Below are 16,547 nucleotides of genomic sequence, written 5' to 3' on the forward strand. Positions count from 1 at the left end.
TTGGGAAGAGACTTGCCCAGGTCTGACCCAGGTCTGAGGGTGGTTAGCAGGGTGTGACTCGGGGGAAGTGCTTTTCCCTCTCTGGGCCTCAGTTTCCTGATCCTTGAAGTGGGTGTTACAAGGACGAAGACCCAGGCAAGTGACGTACTTAGAACCGCCGTATCAGCTACATAACAAGTGGTTGCTGTTGACAGAAAATGGTCGCGGGTGGGAGGTTGGGGTCCCAGGTCCCACCTGCTCAGTGTCTTCCAGGCTGAGGGCACCTGGGTGCTATTTGTCTGCCCTGGAATTGCCTCAGCAACAGGACTTTTGTCCCCCATTTAGTTGGATTCCCTTTTTACCAGTCCTTCGAGGCTGGGGTGATATTACCCATTCTCCTGAGGTAGAGGGAAACTGAGGCACAGAGCGGCAAGGGCCACACAGTGAGTCCGGGCCACACTGGCCTTCGTCAGTCCACATCACCCAGAACCCAGACGTGGTGAGGAGAGGTAGTAGGCCTGGGTCACCGGAGTGGGTGGGCCTCAGGGCTGGGGCACGGAGCTCCTTTACGACTGCCTGCCTCCAGCCCCACGCAGCAGGGAGTCCAGGGCCAGAGGTCACCTGGCAGGAGCTGGGAGGGGACCCAGGGTGCCCCCAGCCAACAGGACAAGGCTCTCTGCTTACTGGACAGGGGCCTGAACTGTTTATAAACGAGACAGAGGTTCTAGATTCTGCCCTGGGGCCTCCCTCGCAGAGCAGCAACCCTGGACTCCGGCCTGGTTTCTAACCCGTCCTGTGTTTCCTACTGTCTGACTTTTGCTCTTCTCCAAGCCTCAGTGTCTTGGTCTATAAAACGGAGGTGACTGTCACACCTCCTCACCAGGTCCCTGGGAAGGGGAAAGGAGGTGACCAGTATCAGCTGCCCCCGCATTGTCTGGTCCTTGGGCAGTGAGCATCTGGGTTGTGGGTTGCACAGAGGGGTCAGCTGATGCCCTAAGAAGGAATAATGCCTGGCCTGCGTCAGGAGACCAGAGGCACAGAGCGGCAAGGGCCACACAGTGAGTCCGGGCCACACTGAGACCCTGAATACCAGACACACAAGTGGTGACAGTGGTAAGAAACAGTTTATTGGCCAAGGTGAGGGCACAAGAGGCCATCATCCATGAGGAGTGAGGGGTCAGATCTCCCCAGTGACCTAGAAATCCATGTCTTCGACCAGGTCCTGGAGGTAGGCCTTGTACTGGTCCGAGGTGAGGGAGAGTGGGTAGCTGTTGGAGATGTGCAGGTCCACGGTGGTCTCCAGTGAGGAGGCGCCCCCTGACCGTGCCATGTCCAGCAGGGCCCTGAGACAAGTGGGAACAACCTGCAGGAAGTGGGGGGGAAACCGGTCAGGGAAAACACTCCACCTGGTTCACGGGCAGGGGTAGGGTTGAGTGGACTACAACTCCCAGCAGCCCCTACACTGTAACTCCGGGTGAACTATTTGGCCCAGGGCTGCCGGAAGTTGTAGTTTTCCCTATAACCGCTACCACCAGAGGTCCAAGAAGTTTCCTAGGGCTGAGGTGCTGGAGGGGTTCCCAGAAGCTAGGGCTGAGCAGCTTGTGGTCAGAAGGACTCCTAGGAGCTGTGGCTCCTCACAGTCCACCGACTTCCACATGGTTTTGAGAGTTCAAAACAGGTTGTAGGGGTGAGGAGAAGAGAGGGACACCCAGAAGCTCCTCTGGATGAGAATCTGGTGGTTGCAGAGACTCTTGGAAGTTGTAGTTTTTCCGAGGGGCTTCTGGGACTTGTAGTTCCTCTGCCCTTTGTTAAGATCCCCCCCCCTTTAGCTCCAGGAGCCCAGGCCCGCAGCACCTTGACCATCACGAGCTTCTTGATCCACGGCTGGTCCTGGGGCCATGGCTCCCCAACGCAGAACCAGAGGGTGTAGCGTGGTGAGTGTCCGCTTCCTTCAATGAAGGCAATCAGTTCTGGAGGCCCGAGAGCTTAGTGAGGCATGGGAAGAAGACCCTCCCCTTCCCCCTCCCTGCCCCCCAGACCTGAGTAACAAACAGCCTCACCTTCATCCCTGACCTGAAGCCCAACATCCCTACACCACCATGACCAGATGGCCGCTGATCTGGGCCAAGTCCCCACAGTGGTGGCACAATCTTAAACATTCCTCCTCCCATGGGGTGGGGCTGGAAGATGTGCACCGCCCCCCCCCCCCCCCTTGGGACAGGAGTGCGCTCCCGCAGGGACGTTCTAGGATTCTGGAGGCCCAGGTGGTTGGCAGTTTTAACTGCTCTTCAATCCCCCAAGGCCACCCTCTCCTGATAGGAGCCAGTAGCCCCTGTGGCCATTCACATTTAAGTTGTGACTAATTAAAGTCAACATTTAAAAGTCCCTTCCTCCGTTGCATTGGCCTCCTCTAAGTACTTAGTAGCCACACACGGCTAGCGGGTACCACGCCCGACAGCGCACACACACAGCGTTTCCAGCACTGCAGACATTATCTATTGGACAGCAAAGCTCTGAAGGACCTCTCTCTCCTGCATCTCTCTGGCCCCCTATCCTGGTAAGTGGTAATAACTGGTGATCGTGATGACTGTGGCAGGTAATTCCTTGAGCACTTCCGCACACCGCGCCCCCGGCCGCCTACCGGCTCCAGGCAGAAGAGACCCTTCTCCGACAGACTCAGAGCAATCCAGTCTTTTTGCCCCAGGCCGAAGTTCAGTCCTCTGAATTCCATTCCGGACCTCAGAGTTCTGAACCATTGGGGTACGCTCTTTCCACAGCAGAGCTAAGGCCCTGCCTCACTCACCTGTCACGAAGGGCTTCAGGTCGAACACGTCTCCTTCCTCATCCTTGGGGACCTCGCCGCTGGGCCCGTGGCCACTGTCAGGGAGGAGCTCCTCGCCCAAGGCCCAGTACGTGTGACAGTGCCCCAGCCTCCGGGCGCAGAGCCGCTGTCCCGCCCTCCACAGAGCTAGCCCCCCACCGAGGCAGCTCAGCACACGCCTCACGTAGCCCATCACGCCCCTGTCCGTCAGCGACACCCCGGGGTCTGGCAGGATTATTGGCTGTCCAGGCAGTGTCTGATCTGCATCTGACGCCACCAGCCGCAGGCCCCCCGGGCAGAGGGCAGTCTGCTGGAAGACTTGGCGGCCCCGGTAGAAGGCAGTCACCTCGAACTCCCACTCTGAGCAGCGGCAGCAGCGACATGAAGGGGGAGGGGGATTGAGTGAGCATAAGGGGGTCCATCGCCCCAGCCCCTCCCACCCTACAGTCGGCGCTCACCTTCCTCAGGCACCAACAGCCGCCTCAGTGGGTTTTCCGGGGGCTGCAGGTTTGGGCAGGGGGCAGGGATGTCTACGCTGGGGCTCAGCAAGAATGGAGGGGTCTCCTCAGGGACCATAGGCAGGCTCGAGGGCCCCCCATCTGGGAATGGGGCCAAGGCCATGTCACTCAGTAACTCCTCCAGTATGTCTTCCTGGAGAGAAGGAAAAAAAGAAAAGGACCCAGGCATTTCCACAGCCTTTTCTGGAGACGCCATAGAGACCAGGCCTTTGTGCCCAGCAATGTAGGGACCCAGAGAGGAGTCACAGCTGAGCCTTTCCTTCAAGGGGCTTCCAGTTGGGGGTGGGGGTGGGAGACAACCGTGGGCACAGAATGGCAAAATACATGCTCTGCTATATGCTGGGTCTACTGCCGGCCCAAGGGGAGTGGCTAAATCTGGCCCCAGGATCTGGCCCTGTGCAAGCAAGACCTGGGCAGAGAAGGCTGGACACGACTTCAGAGGGGGACCTGCCCCAACGCAGACATCAGCAAGACCAAGGGGAGGGTGGTTCTGGGTTCCCGGGAGGCTGAGGGTACCCTAAATAGCAAGGGAAGCTATGAAACTCTGGGAAGGTATATTAGGGCCTTAAATGCCTGGTGAAAACGGAATTTTCTCCTGAGGATGCCAGGAAACCATGGCAGGGCTATGAGCAGGGGAGGGACAGGGTCAGCTTTAGCTCAGTTTGGGGATGGACCGCAGGGGAGAGAAGGGAGGCTCAGGAGGAAGACGGAGGCGAAGGTCCAGGGGGAGAAAAGGAAGCCTGAACAAGGCCATGGGGACAGAGAGAAAGACGGGCCAGAGACAGGAGGGCAGGAGGGTCGGGATGCGTTCTGACCTGGGTGTCAGAGGGACTGCATCTGCTATTGGTATCTGGAGAGGTGTCCAACTCAGGAAAGTCCCCAGCTCCTGTCAAGGAAGGTGGTAAGTGGAGAAGGGTGTCGGGGACACTCAAAATCCCACCCCTCCACGTGAAGCCCCATTTCTGGCACACCTGAGTTCACAAACTCATAGACCTTGTGGGGGTCGTGGGGGTCCTTGCTCCGGTCCTCGGCTAAACGCAACACCTCCTTCCGGTTCAGGGCCGATCGGAAATTCCTCTTCCAGGTGGGCAGATCAGGTTTATCCTTTCCAGGAGTGTAGGCGCCGCTGGCCTCGGCCCAGGCCTGGGGATCCAGTTGACCAGGATAGTGAGGGTGACTAAGACCCCCTGCCCCAACGTTCTAACCTGGCACGTTCTAACCTGGCAAGGTTCCATCCCTAAACCATTGGATTCTCTGCACCCCAAGGTCCCCTATCTTCACTTTTTGAAAACCTTTGCTTTCTTTTTTTTTTTTTTTAATTTTTAATGTTTTACTTTTTTGTTTTGTTTTTTGAGAGACAGTGTAAACCCGGAAGGGGAGAGCAGGCTCTGTGCTGACAGCAGTAAGCCCAATGTGAGGCTCGAACTCCCCAACCTCGAGATCATGACCTGAGCTGAAGTCTGATGCTCAACCCACTGAGCCACTCAGGCGCCTTGAAAACCTTTGCTTTCTAAGCCAAACTTCCAGGTCCTACTGGGTGTCTAACTCTGCCACCAACCTGCCCCAGGATACCCTGTAATAACCCCGCCCCCTCACACTCTAACCCGGGGTACCGCACGACTGGTATATTCTAACTTGGTGGGGCATCACTTCAGCTTGGGGGCCAAGTCTCGCCTCTAAGGTTCCAAGCCCCGCCCCCAGAATTCTATGACCAAGCCCCCCCCCGCCCTCTGCGAGCTCTGAATCCCCCAGGATGCATTTCCTTCGAGAAATTACCCCGCTTTTCCGGTTCTTTTCCCGGAAACTGGCCGCTCCAACATTGCCTGCGGTCGACACCGATAACCCCGGCACCGATAACCCGGCCGGGTCCTGTCCTAACTCCACCCACCTCCAACTGCCAGCGTCAGCTCCGGCCGATCACAGGCGTGCTAACCCCGCTTTCACCCCCTGGGAGTCCATCCCGCCTGGCTGGCAGCTCAGGGTTTTCGGGCGTCCGGGAAGCTCACTCACCTGGAAGATGCCGAAGTCCTCCTGCTGGGCATCCTGGCGCAAGCCGTGCTTCCACGGGATGCGGAAGCGCGTGCGACTCTCGTCCAGCCAGGCCACCCCCTCCAGCCGCCCCAAGTCCAGCTGCAACTTCAGCCAGGGCAGGATCCGCGGCTTTTGGGTACCCATGGTTCGGCCTGCGCTTAGAGAGCAGTTCGTGGGCTGGGGGCCCATGTGGCCTGAGGGTGCCACACCCAGACCTCTCTCTCTCACGGGACCGCGGTGCAGGGTCCCTCACGTATATTTTCCTGGGTACAACATAAGAGCCCTTCTTTTTCATCCTCCGGAGAGGCTCCCCAATTCGAGACACCCCCCCCCCCTCCTCCTTTCTCTAGCTGCTACTGTCCGGGCCCTCTACCTCCTCAATTCCGCCAGCGTAGAACCTTCCCTCTTCCGTTATAAACCCTTTTCTCCTCTCCCCTCCCCCACATCACCCAACGCAGTCACCTCCACTTCCAAGGTAGAGCCGCCCCTAGTTATTTCAGTGCAGACGCTATTCACTTGTAGATCTCTACCTCCCGTATTTATCCCTGTTGTTGACCCCTCCTACAATTCCCCCACAGAAGAGCCCCTCCCCCATTTCCATCGTAGACCCTCCATCCACATCCCCCCCCAAACAGCCTCCCTCCTCTAGGGCACCCCCCCCAACACACACACACACACACACACACACACACACACACACACACACACTTCATAGAGTGGACTGCCTTCCATTTTCAGGGTCCACTCTTCCTTTCATCCCCTAGTGCAGACGCCTCCGATCTCCGCAACCTCCTCGCGCCCCGCTACTTTTTTCTTTTCTTTTGTTTGTTTGTTTTGTTTTGTTTTGTTTTTACAGCCGACCTCCAGCACCGGGTTGCTTCACTTTTTCTCCTCTTTGCTTCACTTTCCCTGGAGTACACAGTGCCCCTCTGTGCTATCAGGGTAGACCCATCCTTTCACCCATTTCGCACTCCGGACGTCACCAATTCCCCAGCTACCCGCCCCCCCCCCCCCCCCCCGCCGCCCTGCTACCTACGCAGAGGGTCTCGGCGCGCAGAGTGCTAGGACCCACCCCTGCTTTTGGGGGCCGATAGCTCTCGAACTTGCAGCTGCACACCCTCCTTCTCGTCAGCTGAGCTTCAGAGCAGTGGCCCTTTCTTTTTCTATCGATTTCACGAAATAAAAACTTTACCTTCAGATGGTTGACAGACTCCTGAGCCAGAGGCGGTACCAAGAGCCCGGACGTCCCCCCCACCCCTTTCCCAACCATACCTTTTAAGGTCTTCCGGCCAAGGGAATGCTGGGAACGTCACATGCAAATTAGGTGGGCATCCCGCGCACCGCCCCTTGGGCGACACTGCCGGCACCAACCCGACCCACTGCGCAGGCGCGGGAAAGTTGAACTTCTAAAAGTTTACGCAAGTCCACTGAAGGAGGAGGGGGAGGTGGCTCCCGGCACCAGGTAAGTCGGACGTTCGCGGGGGCTGGGGTGAGGAGGGGAGAGGCCGGGATCTAGGAGCGGGCACCTCAGTCCCGCTTCCCCGACATCCACGCGTCCCGGGTCCCCAAGATGCCAGCCTCAGTCAGATAGTGGAACTACACTTCCCAGGCCGGCTGCGCGGCGAGCTAGCGCGGAACGAGGGGAAGGTTTGCCATGAAGCCTGCTGGGATTCGTAGTTCCCGATTCTCTAAAGGCTTGAGAAGCTTGGTATCTGCCTTCAGAACCCAGAAGTCGGAGCCCCAAGTTCTCTTCTCTCTCAGACTGAAGAATCCAGATTCCCCATCCCCCTTTTCCGAAAACTCAAGAGTCCAGCTCCCAGTCCCTTCCTCCCTTAGACCCACGAATCCGGGTCCCCAGCCTCTTCCTCTCCAAGCATCAAGGAGTCTTCCTCCTCATCCCTCTTCTCTCTCCGAGGACTCAAGAATCTAGGTCCCCAGGCCCTAACTCCCCTAAAGGACTTAGAAATTCGGACTCTCGGCCCCTTCCTCCCTTGGGGACTCACGAGTCCTGATCCTCTCCTTATTCAGGGATTAGGCGTTTGGGCCCCAATCCTCCAATGCAGTGCAACCCTGGAGTCCATCCCCCAGCTCCCTCTTTCACAGGTGCCCCCATGGCAGGCTCGGAAGAGCTGGGGCTCCGGGAGGACACGCTGAGAGTCCTAGCGGCCTTCTTTAGGCGAGGTGAGGCCGCCGGGTCCCCCATTCCAACCCCACCCAGGTAAGAGGAGCTGCCCTCCTCCCTCAGGGGCCTGCATTTGGGGCGGGGCCCCCTCTGACTCTTGCGCCTGGTCTCAGCCTGCCTGCACTCCCCTCTCTTTATATCTGGCTCTATTCCTTGTCCCTGGGGTTGTAGTGAGAGGCCTTCAGTGGGAGGAAAAAGGGACTGCTTGCAAGGAGCCTCCGGGGTCACTCTCTGAGGTCCCCTTCCCCAGGAGTCCTGCCCAGGAGGAGCCAACAGATTTCCTGAGCCGTCTTCGAAGATGTCTTCCCTGCCCCCTGGGGCGAGGAGCAGTTCCCCCTGAGTCCCCTCGGCCTTGCTCCCTGCCCCTCCGCCCATGCTATGTTTCAGAGCCTGGTAAGAGATTTTCCCTAGATCACCCATGAACTGGCAGGGCCAGGAGCTTTGATTCTTAAAGCTGGAAAGGATGGAAAGGATGAGCTAGTCCAAGATCACTCAGCTCAGAGGGGGAGCTGAGTGGGGACTACCCTCACCATTCTGTGCTTCCCCTGCCCCCAGTTACATTGCTGTCTGTCCATTCTGTGAGCTGGCTTCAGGAGAACTTTTGGTCCCTTTCTATCTGTTATCTCCCTCCTTCCATGCACGCTTCCCTCTCCCGAGGACTTTGTAGCCCACCAGTATCCCCAGTAGGGAGGCAGGAGACCTGGCATTGAAACACAATTCCCTGGATATTTAGTTACAGGTCTCTGAGAAATTCCTTTTCTTCCTTGCTCCTATTTTTCTCCACTAGCAAAGTAGGAATGAGGGGAGTGGGGGGAGGTGTCATTGGACTTGATCAAGAGTAACCAGAAGGTTTCTTTCCTCTTGTATGTGAGCCTGGATAGACTAGTAATGGCTACTGGGAGAGCTAGCTTGAAAAGGATTTCGCAGCTGGGGAGAAGAGTCCTGTGACCAGCTGATGACACTTGAAACCAGCAAGGGATAGAGTGATAATAGCTGGAGCACCCTGTGTTTGCTTTCCTTGGTTGGGATAATCTTCAAAGTCTAGTTCAGCTCTAACATTCTCAGTCCAGTTTGAGGGGGGGGGGACACCATAAAATGGAAAGTACAAAGGTCTTTTGCCAAGTGTGCTCACTGGGCCTCAGTTTACCCCATTGTGAAATGGAAATCGTTGCTACCTGGCAAGGCAGTGGGGACACGGAGAGAATCCATAACTTCCCCATGTCCCGGAGATCCATCATTGGCTCTTTTCACCCCAGGCCCAGCTACTCCGGATTTCTATGCTCTGGTGGCCCAGCGGCTAGAACAGCTGGTCCAAGAGCAACTGAGATCCCCACCTAGCCCAGGTGAGGTACACAGGGGCCCTGGAGAAGGAGGAGGGTGGAAGGGTTGGCAGAGTTCTGCTCCCAGCCGAATTCTCTTCTGTCCGCCCAGAGTTACAGGGTCCCCCACCCACAGAGAAGGAAGCCCTGCTGCGGAAGCTGGTGGCCCTGCTGGAGGAAGAGGCAGACGTCATCAACCAGAAGGTGATGGGCGGTCTCTTCCACCCTTAGCTAAGATAGGAATCGAGGGATGGTTGGGCCCTGGGATCCAAAGCTGGATCTGTATTCTCTTTAGATGGTCAAGTGAGGAGAGGGTGGGACTAGGCTTCAGTGAAGGGTTTGCAATCAAGTCCACACTCATTCTGCTCACAGCACCACAGGCCAATAAGTCGAGAGGCAAGATGTTGGGGTAAGGAAAGTGACTTTATTTGGAAAAGGAGGAAACCGGACAGACTACCCACCCAAACAGCAATCTCCCTCAGCATGAGATTGGGCCTCTTTTATGTTGGGATTGGGGGGGAAGCAGGAGGGGGTTGGGAGTCAAAGGGTGACTGACATCTGTAGATAACAGAGGGAGCTTGTGTAACTGTTTTTTGTCCTTGGTCAGTTGATCTTTGTGTACAGGAAACTGGTCATGTCATTCCTGTAAATCTCATACATAGCATGGTCATTTCTGTAGGTACCTTCCTTTTGAAAAAAAAGTTGAGGGCGCCTGGGTGGGTCAGTTGGTTAAATCAGGTCATGATTTCACGGTTTGTGAGTTGGAGCCCCACGTCGGGCTGTATGCTGACAGCGTAGAGCCTGGAGCCTGCTTCGGATTCTGTGTTCCCCTCTCTCTCTGCCCCTCCCCTACTCATGCTGTGTCTCTCTTTCTCAAAATTGAATAAATGTTAAAAATTTTTTAAAAATTTATTTGTTTTGAGAGAGAGAGAGAGAGAGCACAAGTGGGGGAAGATGTGAGAGAGAGAGAGAGAGAGAGAGAGAGAGAGAGAATCCCCAACAGGCTCCTCTCACGGGGCTCGAACCCATGAACTGTGAGATCATGACCGGAGCCAAAATCAAGAGTCAGATGCTTAACTGACTGAGCTACCCAGGGACCCCTGTAGGTACCTTCCTTATCTCCTATGGTGAGGCAGATTTCGGGTAAAATATGGTCTTTGCAAATCTTAGCTGCAACGTGCCTACGTGCATGGCTAAGCAGAAGTTTCTAAATTAAAGGTCACAGCAGTAAGGGAAATAGAAGCAATATGGAGTCAGACGTGCTAAGTTTCTCCACTACGTGTTGAGCGACAGTTAGTTAGGGTCAGGATAGTGTTTTAAACTGGTTTACATTCATCGCCAGAGGGGCGTGGCCTAGAGAGAAGAGGTGTGGCCATTCCAAACTAGATCTCTGAAACTGAGACCAGTTAAGGAGTTAGGGACTGTATGGTGGTGGGAGGGGGGTTGGTTTGGAGAGGGCTGTCTGAAATCTGAAACCCTGGGGGCGCCTGACTGGCTCAGTCGGAAGAGCATGCATCTCTTGATCTCGGGATTGTGAGTTTGAGCCCCATTTTGGGTGTAGAGACTACTTAAAAATAAAACTTAAAAAATCTGAAGCCCTTGTTAACTATAGAGGGACATGACTTAGAATGTGAAGGGAAATGACTGCGGAGGAGCTCTGGCTTATGACTGTCACGGACCTTGGGCAGTGTATAATCCTGTAATATTGTATGGTGGAAGGCAAGGTTGCAGGCACTAGCCTGGCCTCAGGTGCTCTCAGGGAACCCCTAAGGGGGCGTGGCTATAAGATTAACATTCTAGAACTCGGCTAAGAGGGACTTGGCCCTCATTGGCTGTCCAGGCCTTGCCTTAACTTCTCGTCCACTTTCCTAGGAGTGGTTTGGCAGAGATCAGAGGCTGGTTTATGATTGGCTGGTGTGATGGATGGGGCGTGGCTCACATTATTAGTAGCAAACGCACTCGTTTCAAGAAGCCACGCCTCCTATCCTCCTATTGGCTGGCCACGGGGGCACAACCGAGGCAGACCCGGCCTCTTCTCTTCCCCACCCCACAGCTGGCCTCGGACCCCGCCCTGCGCGGAAAGCTGGCCCGCCTCTCCTCGGGCTCCTTCGCCCGCCTAGTGGAGCTGTTCTCCTGCCGGGAGAGCAGCCCTCTGCCCGGTCGCGCACGCCCCTCCTTGCCCTGCCCCGGGCCCCCTCCGCCTTCCCCGGAGCCCCTGGCCCGCCTGGCCCTGGCCATGGAGCTGAGCCGCCGCGTGGCCGGGCTCGGGGGCACCCTGGCCGGACTCAGCGTGGAGCACGTGCACAGCTTCGCGCCCTGGATCCAGGCCCACGGGGGCTGGGTGAGCTGCCAAAGCTTCTCTTGGCCTCCCTTTACCCACTTGTAACTTGTGTCTGTGTGGTAGGGGGGTGGCTTCTTCGCCTTCTTTTCAGACCTCACGCGTGTTCTCGGAGCCCTACTATTCATCTGTTCTGTGTCCATTGCGCGCCTTCTGTACACCAGTAGTAGGTGATCCGTGCAGACCCCATGCCTAGCTTAAACCATGCTGGCAAACGTTAACAGTTATGAGTGGGAAGCAAGTAAGGCCCCTTCCTGGGCCTTGGTTTCCTCATCTGTCAAACGGGGAGAGTAGAAGTACCTGTCCCAGAGGGTTATCGTCAAGACTAAAATGGGAACATCTTTGGCACCCTGTAGGCATTTGCTTGATTACCTGGTGACTGCTTCTCTGACACTGCCTGCCAGAACGCACTTGCCTGGATAGCCCCCTGCCTCGTTTCCTCTGCTCCCTTCGGGGGTTACCCGCAGTGAGGCCTCCCTGGGTCCTCATTTAAAGCTGAGGCCACCTCCATACCCTCCCACCCACTTCCTTTCCTTCTTTGTTGCTTTACCTCCTTCTATAGGACAGCTGCTTCCAGATGGCAGAAGTCACTTGTTTGACTTATTATTTCCTTTTATTTGTTGTTTTCTCTTGCCCCTGACGTATCAGCTTCACAAGACCCGGGAATCTTAGCAACCTTACTCACTGCTTTAAATCCAGTGTCAGGCTCAGAGCTGGATTGGGCTCCAGTGTGCTGGCAGTGTGACCTTGGCAACTGTCCCCAGCTACCTGAGCATCAGTCCCCCCACCCCCCGGCCCCTGCCCAACGGGCACCGTTCACTTACCTACCTCTTGGCTATGGGGATTCAGTGACAGAACGATGTGTGCCCTGCTCTCAGAATGTAACCATTGCCTCACAGAGTGGCAGGAGCTGGCCAGATGTGTTTGAGGAGCCAGTAGAGAGAGGAGGCCAGTAGCGCTTCAGGAGGGTGAGCGAAGGGATGACAACAGAAGGGGCGACCAGATCCTGCGGGGCCTTGTGAGCTTGGGGCCCCCTAGAGCCCTCCGGGCAGAGGGACGCGAGCTCACTTAGGTGTTAACCTGCGCCCTCTGGCGGCCGCCTGGGGGAATACTGTAGAGGGCGAGCCGGAAGTAGGGAGTTCTAGGGAGTTCGGAGGAGGTAGGTGACTGAGCTGGCTCAGGGAGGAGATGAGGGTGGAGGGGACAGTGGATACCCGTGTCTGGAGCTCGGTGCCGAAGCTTGTTTGTTATGCGAAATTGTTTTTATTTTTTGGCCGCGTGCACCGCCAAGGACTTTAGTGGAATGATTCCACTTAATCCCCACAACCACCTCATGGGATTTGGATTTTTTCCTGCTTTTATGGAGACTCAGGGAAAGTCCCTCATGCAGAGGACGGGAATTAGGACTTTGACACAAAGCCAAGGCTCTTAATTGTTAAAACCCCAGGACTGCTCCCCTTCTCTGAGTCTCTGTTCCCTGTCTCTCTGTCTACTCTCCACCCTGGGGCTTTGTTTTCCTTCCCTTTTTCTAGGACTCCGTCCCCATCCACCCAGGGGTCTCTGATCCTTTCTTTGGATCCCTGTCCACCCGCCCTGTCTGGTTCCTTGCCTTCCCTGTCTCTGCTCCCGCTGGGCTGGCGTAGATGCCATGGTGAATGGAGGGCAGGCTCTTCGCGTGAATGCTCACGGGTTCTTCCATTTTTCCCCTCCAGGAGGGCATCCTGGCCATTTCACCCGTGGACTTGAACTTACCCCTGGACTGAGATCTTCCTCAGAAGCTGCTACCAGATTAGACCTCACGTCTCTATGCTCTTCCTGTGCTTTGCCAAACCTTCCTGTTCCACTCAGGGTTGTGGGGTGGGTTGCCCTGCCTGTTTCTGCCAAAAAGAAATTGTTTTAAATTTTTTCACATTAAAGACTTTTTCAAGTATTCAGTGGTTTGTCCTTTATCTTGAGAACTAGAGTTGTAAGTAGGAGATTTGGGGGCGCCCGGGTGGCTCAGGCGGTTGAGCATCTCGATGTGGGCTCAGGTCATGTGAGATCTCGTGGTTTGTGACTTTGAGCCCCTCATCGGGCTCTGTGCTGACAGTGCAGAGCCTGCTTGGGATTCTCTCTCTCTCCCTCTCTCCCTGCCCCTTCCCCACTCGCGCTGTGTGTGTCTCTCTCTTCTCTCAAAATAAATAAATAAACTTTCAAAAAATAAGTAAGTAGGAGATTTGGCTCAGATCTCTCTCTGTCTGGCTTATAACTTGAGGAAAGAGCCAATTCATTCTTTTTAGAAATATTTCTTTGGAGCACCTACAAGTGTCTGTCACCTGATCATATTTGCAGACTTGAGGATATCTACAGATATGATTCCAGCTAATAACATTTTGTTTTCCTGTTGCATGATTTATGCATTCCAGTTACTCCTGTGTTGATGGCCATGAAGTCTTTCCAGCTATTTCCAAACGAAAGCTATGATCTTCCTACACGGGGCACCCGGAACACCACCCTTTTTTTTGAAGATTTATTTTATTTTTAGAGGTAGAGTGTGTGAGCCGGGGAGAGAGAGAGAGAATTTTTTTTTTTTTTTTTTTTTTTTTAAGGAGAGAGAGAGCACGAGTAGGGGAGGGGCAGAGAGGAGAGAGAGGGAGACACAGAATCTGAAGCAGGCTCCAGGCTCTGAGCTGTCAGCACAGAGCCTGACGTGGGGGCTCATGATCTGAGCCAAAGTCGGACGCTGAACCAACTGTGCCACCCAGGCGCGCCAAGAGAGAGTGGATCTTAAGCAGGCCCCATGCTCAGCTCAGAGCCCGAGGTGGGGCTCGATCCCACAACCCTGGGATCATGACCTGAGCTGAAATTAGAAGTGGGATGCTCAACTGACTGAGCCACGCAGGTGCCCCTCCTTCTGAGTCTTTTTGGCCAGTTACTCATCTACCTATAGACCAGGGGGTTGTCACCTTTTTAGGGCTATAGCCCCCTTCACAAAATTCTCTTTGTAAATATACAAAACGGTCTGTACAAGGTGACAAAGGAAGCCAATTACAGTTGAATCTCATCATTCACAGACGGCAGATTTGTGAATTTTGCCTACTCGCTAAAATTCATTTGTAATCCCCAAATTAACACGGTGGTTGTTGGTAGGCATGCATACGTCCAGGGCAGCAAAAGATTTGACACCCACTGTGCACCTTTTTGGCAGATGGCACCCTGCCTTCTTGTTTCAGCTGTCATGCTGCAAATGAGTATCCTTTCCTCAATCTGTTTAGTGCTACATTTTTTTGCATATTTGTACTTTTTTTTTTTTACAAAAATGTTTATTTATTTTTGAGAGAGAGAGACAGAGAGGCAGAGTGCGAACGGGGGAGAAGCAGAGAGAGAGGGAGGGAGACACAGAATCCGGAGCAGGCTCCAGGCTCCGAGCCGTCAACACAAGAGCCCCAACGCGGGGCTTGAATTCACATACCACGAGATCATGACCTGAGCTGAAGTCGAACACTTAACCAACTGAGCCACCCAGGCGCCCCTGCATATTTGTACTTTTAATGGTGATTTCGTTGTTTAAAATGACCCCAAGAGTAGCACTCGTGCTCTCTCTCAAAAATAGATAAATGAAGAAACAAACAAACAAAAAAGGAATTCTACCGATGGCCAATAGCACATGAGAAAACGTTCAACGTTAATGGTCAGGACAATGCCAAGGACAACCAAAATGACACACCTCTTCATTTCCACCAGAATGGTTACAATTAAATACCGATTTTTTTTAATGTGTATTTATTTTTGAGAGCGAGAGTGAGAGACAGAGCATGGGTAGGGGAGGGGCGGAGAGAGGGAGACACAGAATCTGAAGCAGGCTCTAGAATCTGAGCTGTCAGCACAGAGCCCGATGTGGGGCTCGAACTCACCAACTGTGAGATCATGACCTGAGAGGAAGTCGGAGGCTTAACTGACTGAGCCACCCAGACACCCTTAAACACTGATCTTCATAAGTGCTGGTGAGGATGTGGAGCAACAGGGGCTCTTCATGCATCACTGATGGGAATGCAAAGTAGTAGAAGGCACTGGAAAACTTTTTGGCAATGTCTTATAGTTAAACATACGCCTAGCATACAGCTTAGCCATCTGCTCCTAGGTTTACCCAAGAGAAATAAAAGACAATGAGTCCACAGAAAGACTCCTGCATGAATAGGGATAGCCACTTTATCTTCATAGCCCCCCAAAGTATACAATGTCCATCAACAGGGAAATGGATAAACTGTGATACATCCGTACAATGGAATTCTCCTCAGCAATAAAAAAGTTTGCAGAAACGTTACATGCAACAACTTGGGATGACTCTCAAAAGCATTATGTTGAGTGAAAGAGGACTAACACAAAAGAAAACATACTGTATAATTCCATTCATTTGAAATTTTAGGAAAGAAAAAGCTACATTGGAGCCACAGAAAACAGAAAGTGATCGCTTCTGGGGTGGGGGTGGGTGGGAGAGGTACTGACTACAAAAGACTCATGAAGGAAATTTGTGGGGTGATGGATATATTCCTCGGGTTGCATTCACCTCCATTCAACTGTAGATGTCCTCCACTCATGATGGTTCAACTTGAAATTTTTGGTGTGAAAGGGGTACACTCTGCGTTAGAAACTATACTCTGAGTTTGAATTTGGATCTTTCCTTGGGCTCCTGATCTCTCATGTTAGGCCACAGCTCACAGCCAAGCAATCACGAGGGTAAACAACCAATGCACATACAACCATTCTGCACCCATACAACCATGCTAACAGCATTCGATGAATTAATTATATGAGATATTCAACATTTAAGTATAAAATACTCTCTGTGTTGGATGATGTCGCCCAAGTGTAGGCTAATGTAAGTATTCCAAACATTGCTGAGCTATGATTTTCGGCTGGTTAGGTGGATTAAATGCATTTTCAAGTTCCGTTATTTTTAACTTACTATCAGTTTATTGGGGGCAGGGACGTAACCCCATCATAAGTCAGGAAGGTCCGTAGTAATTTTTTCTGCAAGAGGAGAAAAGCTTCCCGGAAGAGGTGGCATCTCAGGTGTGCCCAGAAAGATGTACAAGAGTTGACAGGCAAAGGGAGGTGAGTATTCCAGCGGGGGTGGGGACCCGGCAAAGGCCAAGTGGCTTGAGCGGGGTTGTATTTAGAAAACTCGGGACAGTCAGGTAGAGGACTAGGTGGCTATATGTCGTGAGGCCTGAGTCCTTCCTATAGCTCACTTGTTTCGGACCCAGACAAGCCCTCCTTTTCTTTGAGCCTCTCACTGTCCCTCAGGTAAGTGGGCACAAACTCCCTTGTTTCTTCTGAACTCCCATAGGGCTGGGAGAAGCCACCCAAGGCTACTTGG

At 53.8% G+C, this 16,547-nt stretch overlaps 2 protein-coding genes across 12 annotated transcripts; one reads left to right on the plus strand and one right to left on the minus strand.

Annotated features, from left to right (window-relative positions):
* Nucleotides 1-1,084: 1,084 nt before the first annotated feature.
* IRF3 (interferon regulatory factor 3) lies at nucleotides 1,085-6,604 on the minus strand. Of its 9 annotated transcripts, none has more exons than XM_032591246.1 (8): nucleotides 6,542-6,603; nucleotides 5,329-5,501; nucleotides 4,290-4,461; nucleotides 4,134-4,204; nucleotides 3,259-3,451; nucleotides 2,783-3,160; nucleotides 1,834-1,949; nucleotides 1,085-1,342 (listed from the first exon to the last, which is right to left on the minus strand). In XM_032591246.1, the coding sequence occupies exons 2-8, from the start codon at nucleotides 5,491-5,493 to the stop codon at nucleotides 1,175-1,177; spliced, it is 1,263 nt and encodes a 420-aa protein (XP_032447137.1). In that variant the 5' UTR covers nucleotides 5,494-5,501; nucleotides 6,542-6,603; the 3' UTR covers nucleotides 1,085-1,174. The 9 variants fall into 9 exon arrangements, with proteins under 9 accessions (XP_032447137.1, XP_032447136.1, XP_030155750.1 ...); XM_032591245.1 differs by having other exon boundaries at nucleotides 6,386-6,602; XM_030299890.1 differs by having other exon boundaries at nucleotides 5,329-5,612; nucleotides 6,386-6,602.
* A 66-nt stretch (nucleotides 6,605-6,670) lies between these two features.
* On the plus strand, nucleotides 6,671-13,118 carry BCL2L12 (BCL2 like 12). Of its 3 annotated transcripts, XM_030299892.1 has the most exons (7): nucleotides 6,671-6,811; nucleotides 7,453-7,567; nucleotides 7,782-7,924; nucleotides 8,788-8,874; nucleotides 8,963-9,054; nucleotides 10,904-11,191; nucleotides 12,901-13,118. In XM_030299892.1, exons 2-7 carry the CDS (start codon nucleotides 7,461-7,463, stop codon nucleotides 12,949-12,951), a joined length of 768 nt encoding a protein of 255 aa, XP_030155752.1. In that variant the 5' UTR covers nucleotides 6,671-6,811; nucleotides 7,453-7,460; the 3' UTR covers nucleotides 12,952-13,118. The 3 variants fall into 3 exon arrangements, with proteins under 3 accessions (XP_030155752.1, XP_035920107.1, XP_030155751.1); XM_030299891.1 differs by lacking the exon at nucleotides 6,671-6,811 and having other exon boundaries at nucleotides 6,827-7,567; XM_036064214.1 differs by lacking the exons at nucleotides 6,671-6,811; nucleotides 10,904-11,191 and having other exon boundaries at nucleotides 6,826-7,567.
* The last annotated feature ends 3,429 nt before the right edge of the window (nucleotides 13,119-16,547 follow it).

This window comes from Lynx canadensis, chromosome E2 (genome assembly GCF_007474595.2).
Source record: "Lynx canadensis isolate LIC74 chromosome E2, mLynCan4.pri.v2, whole genome shotgun sequence".
NCBI classification, from domain to species: domain Eukaryota; kingdom Metazoa; phylum Chordata; class Mammalia; order Carnivora; family Felidae; genus Lynx; species Lynx canadensis.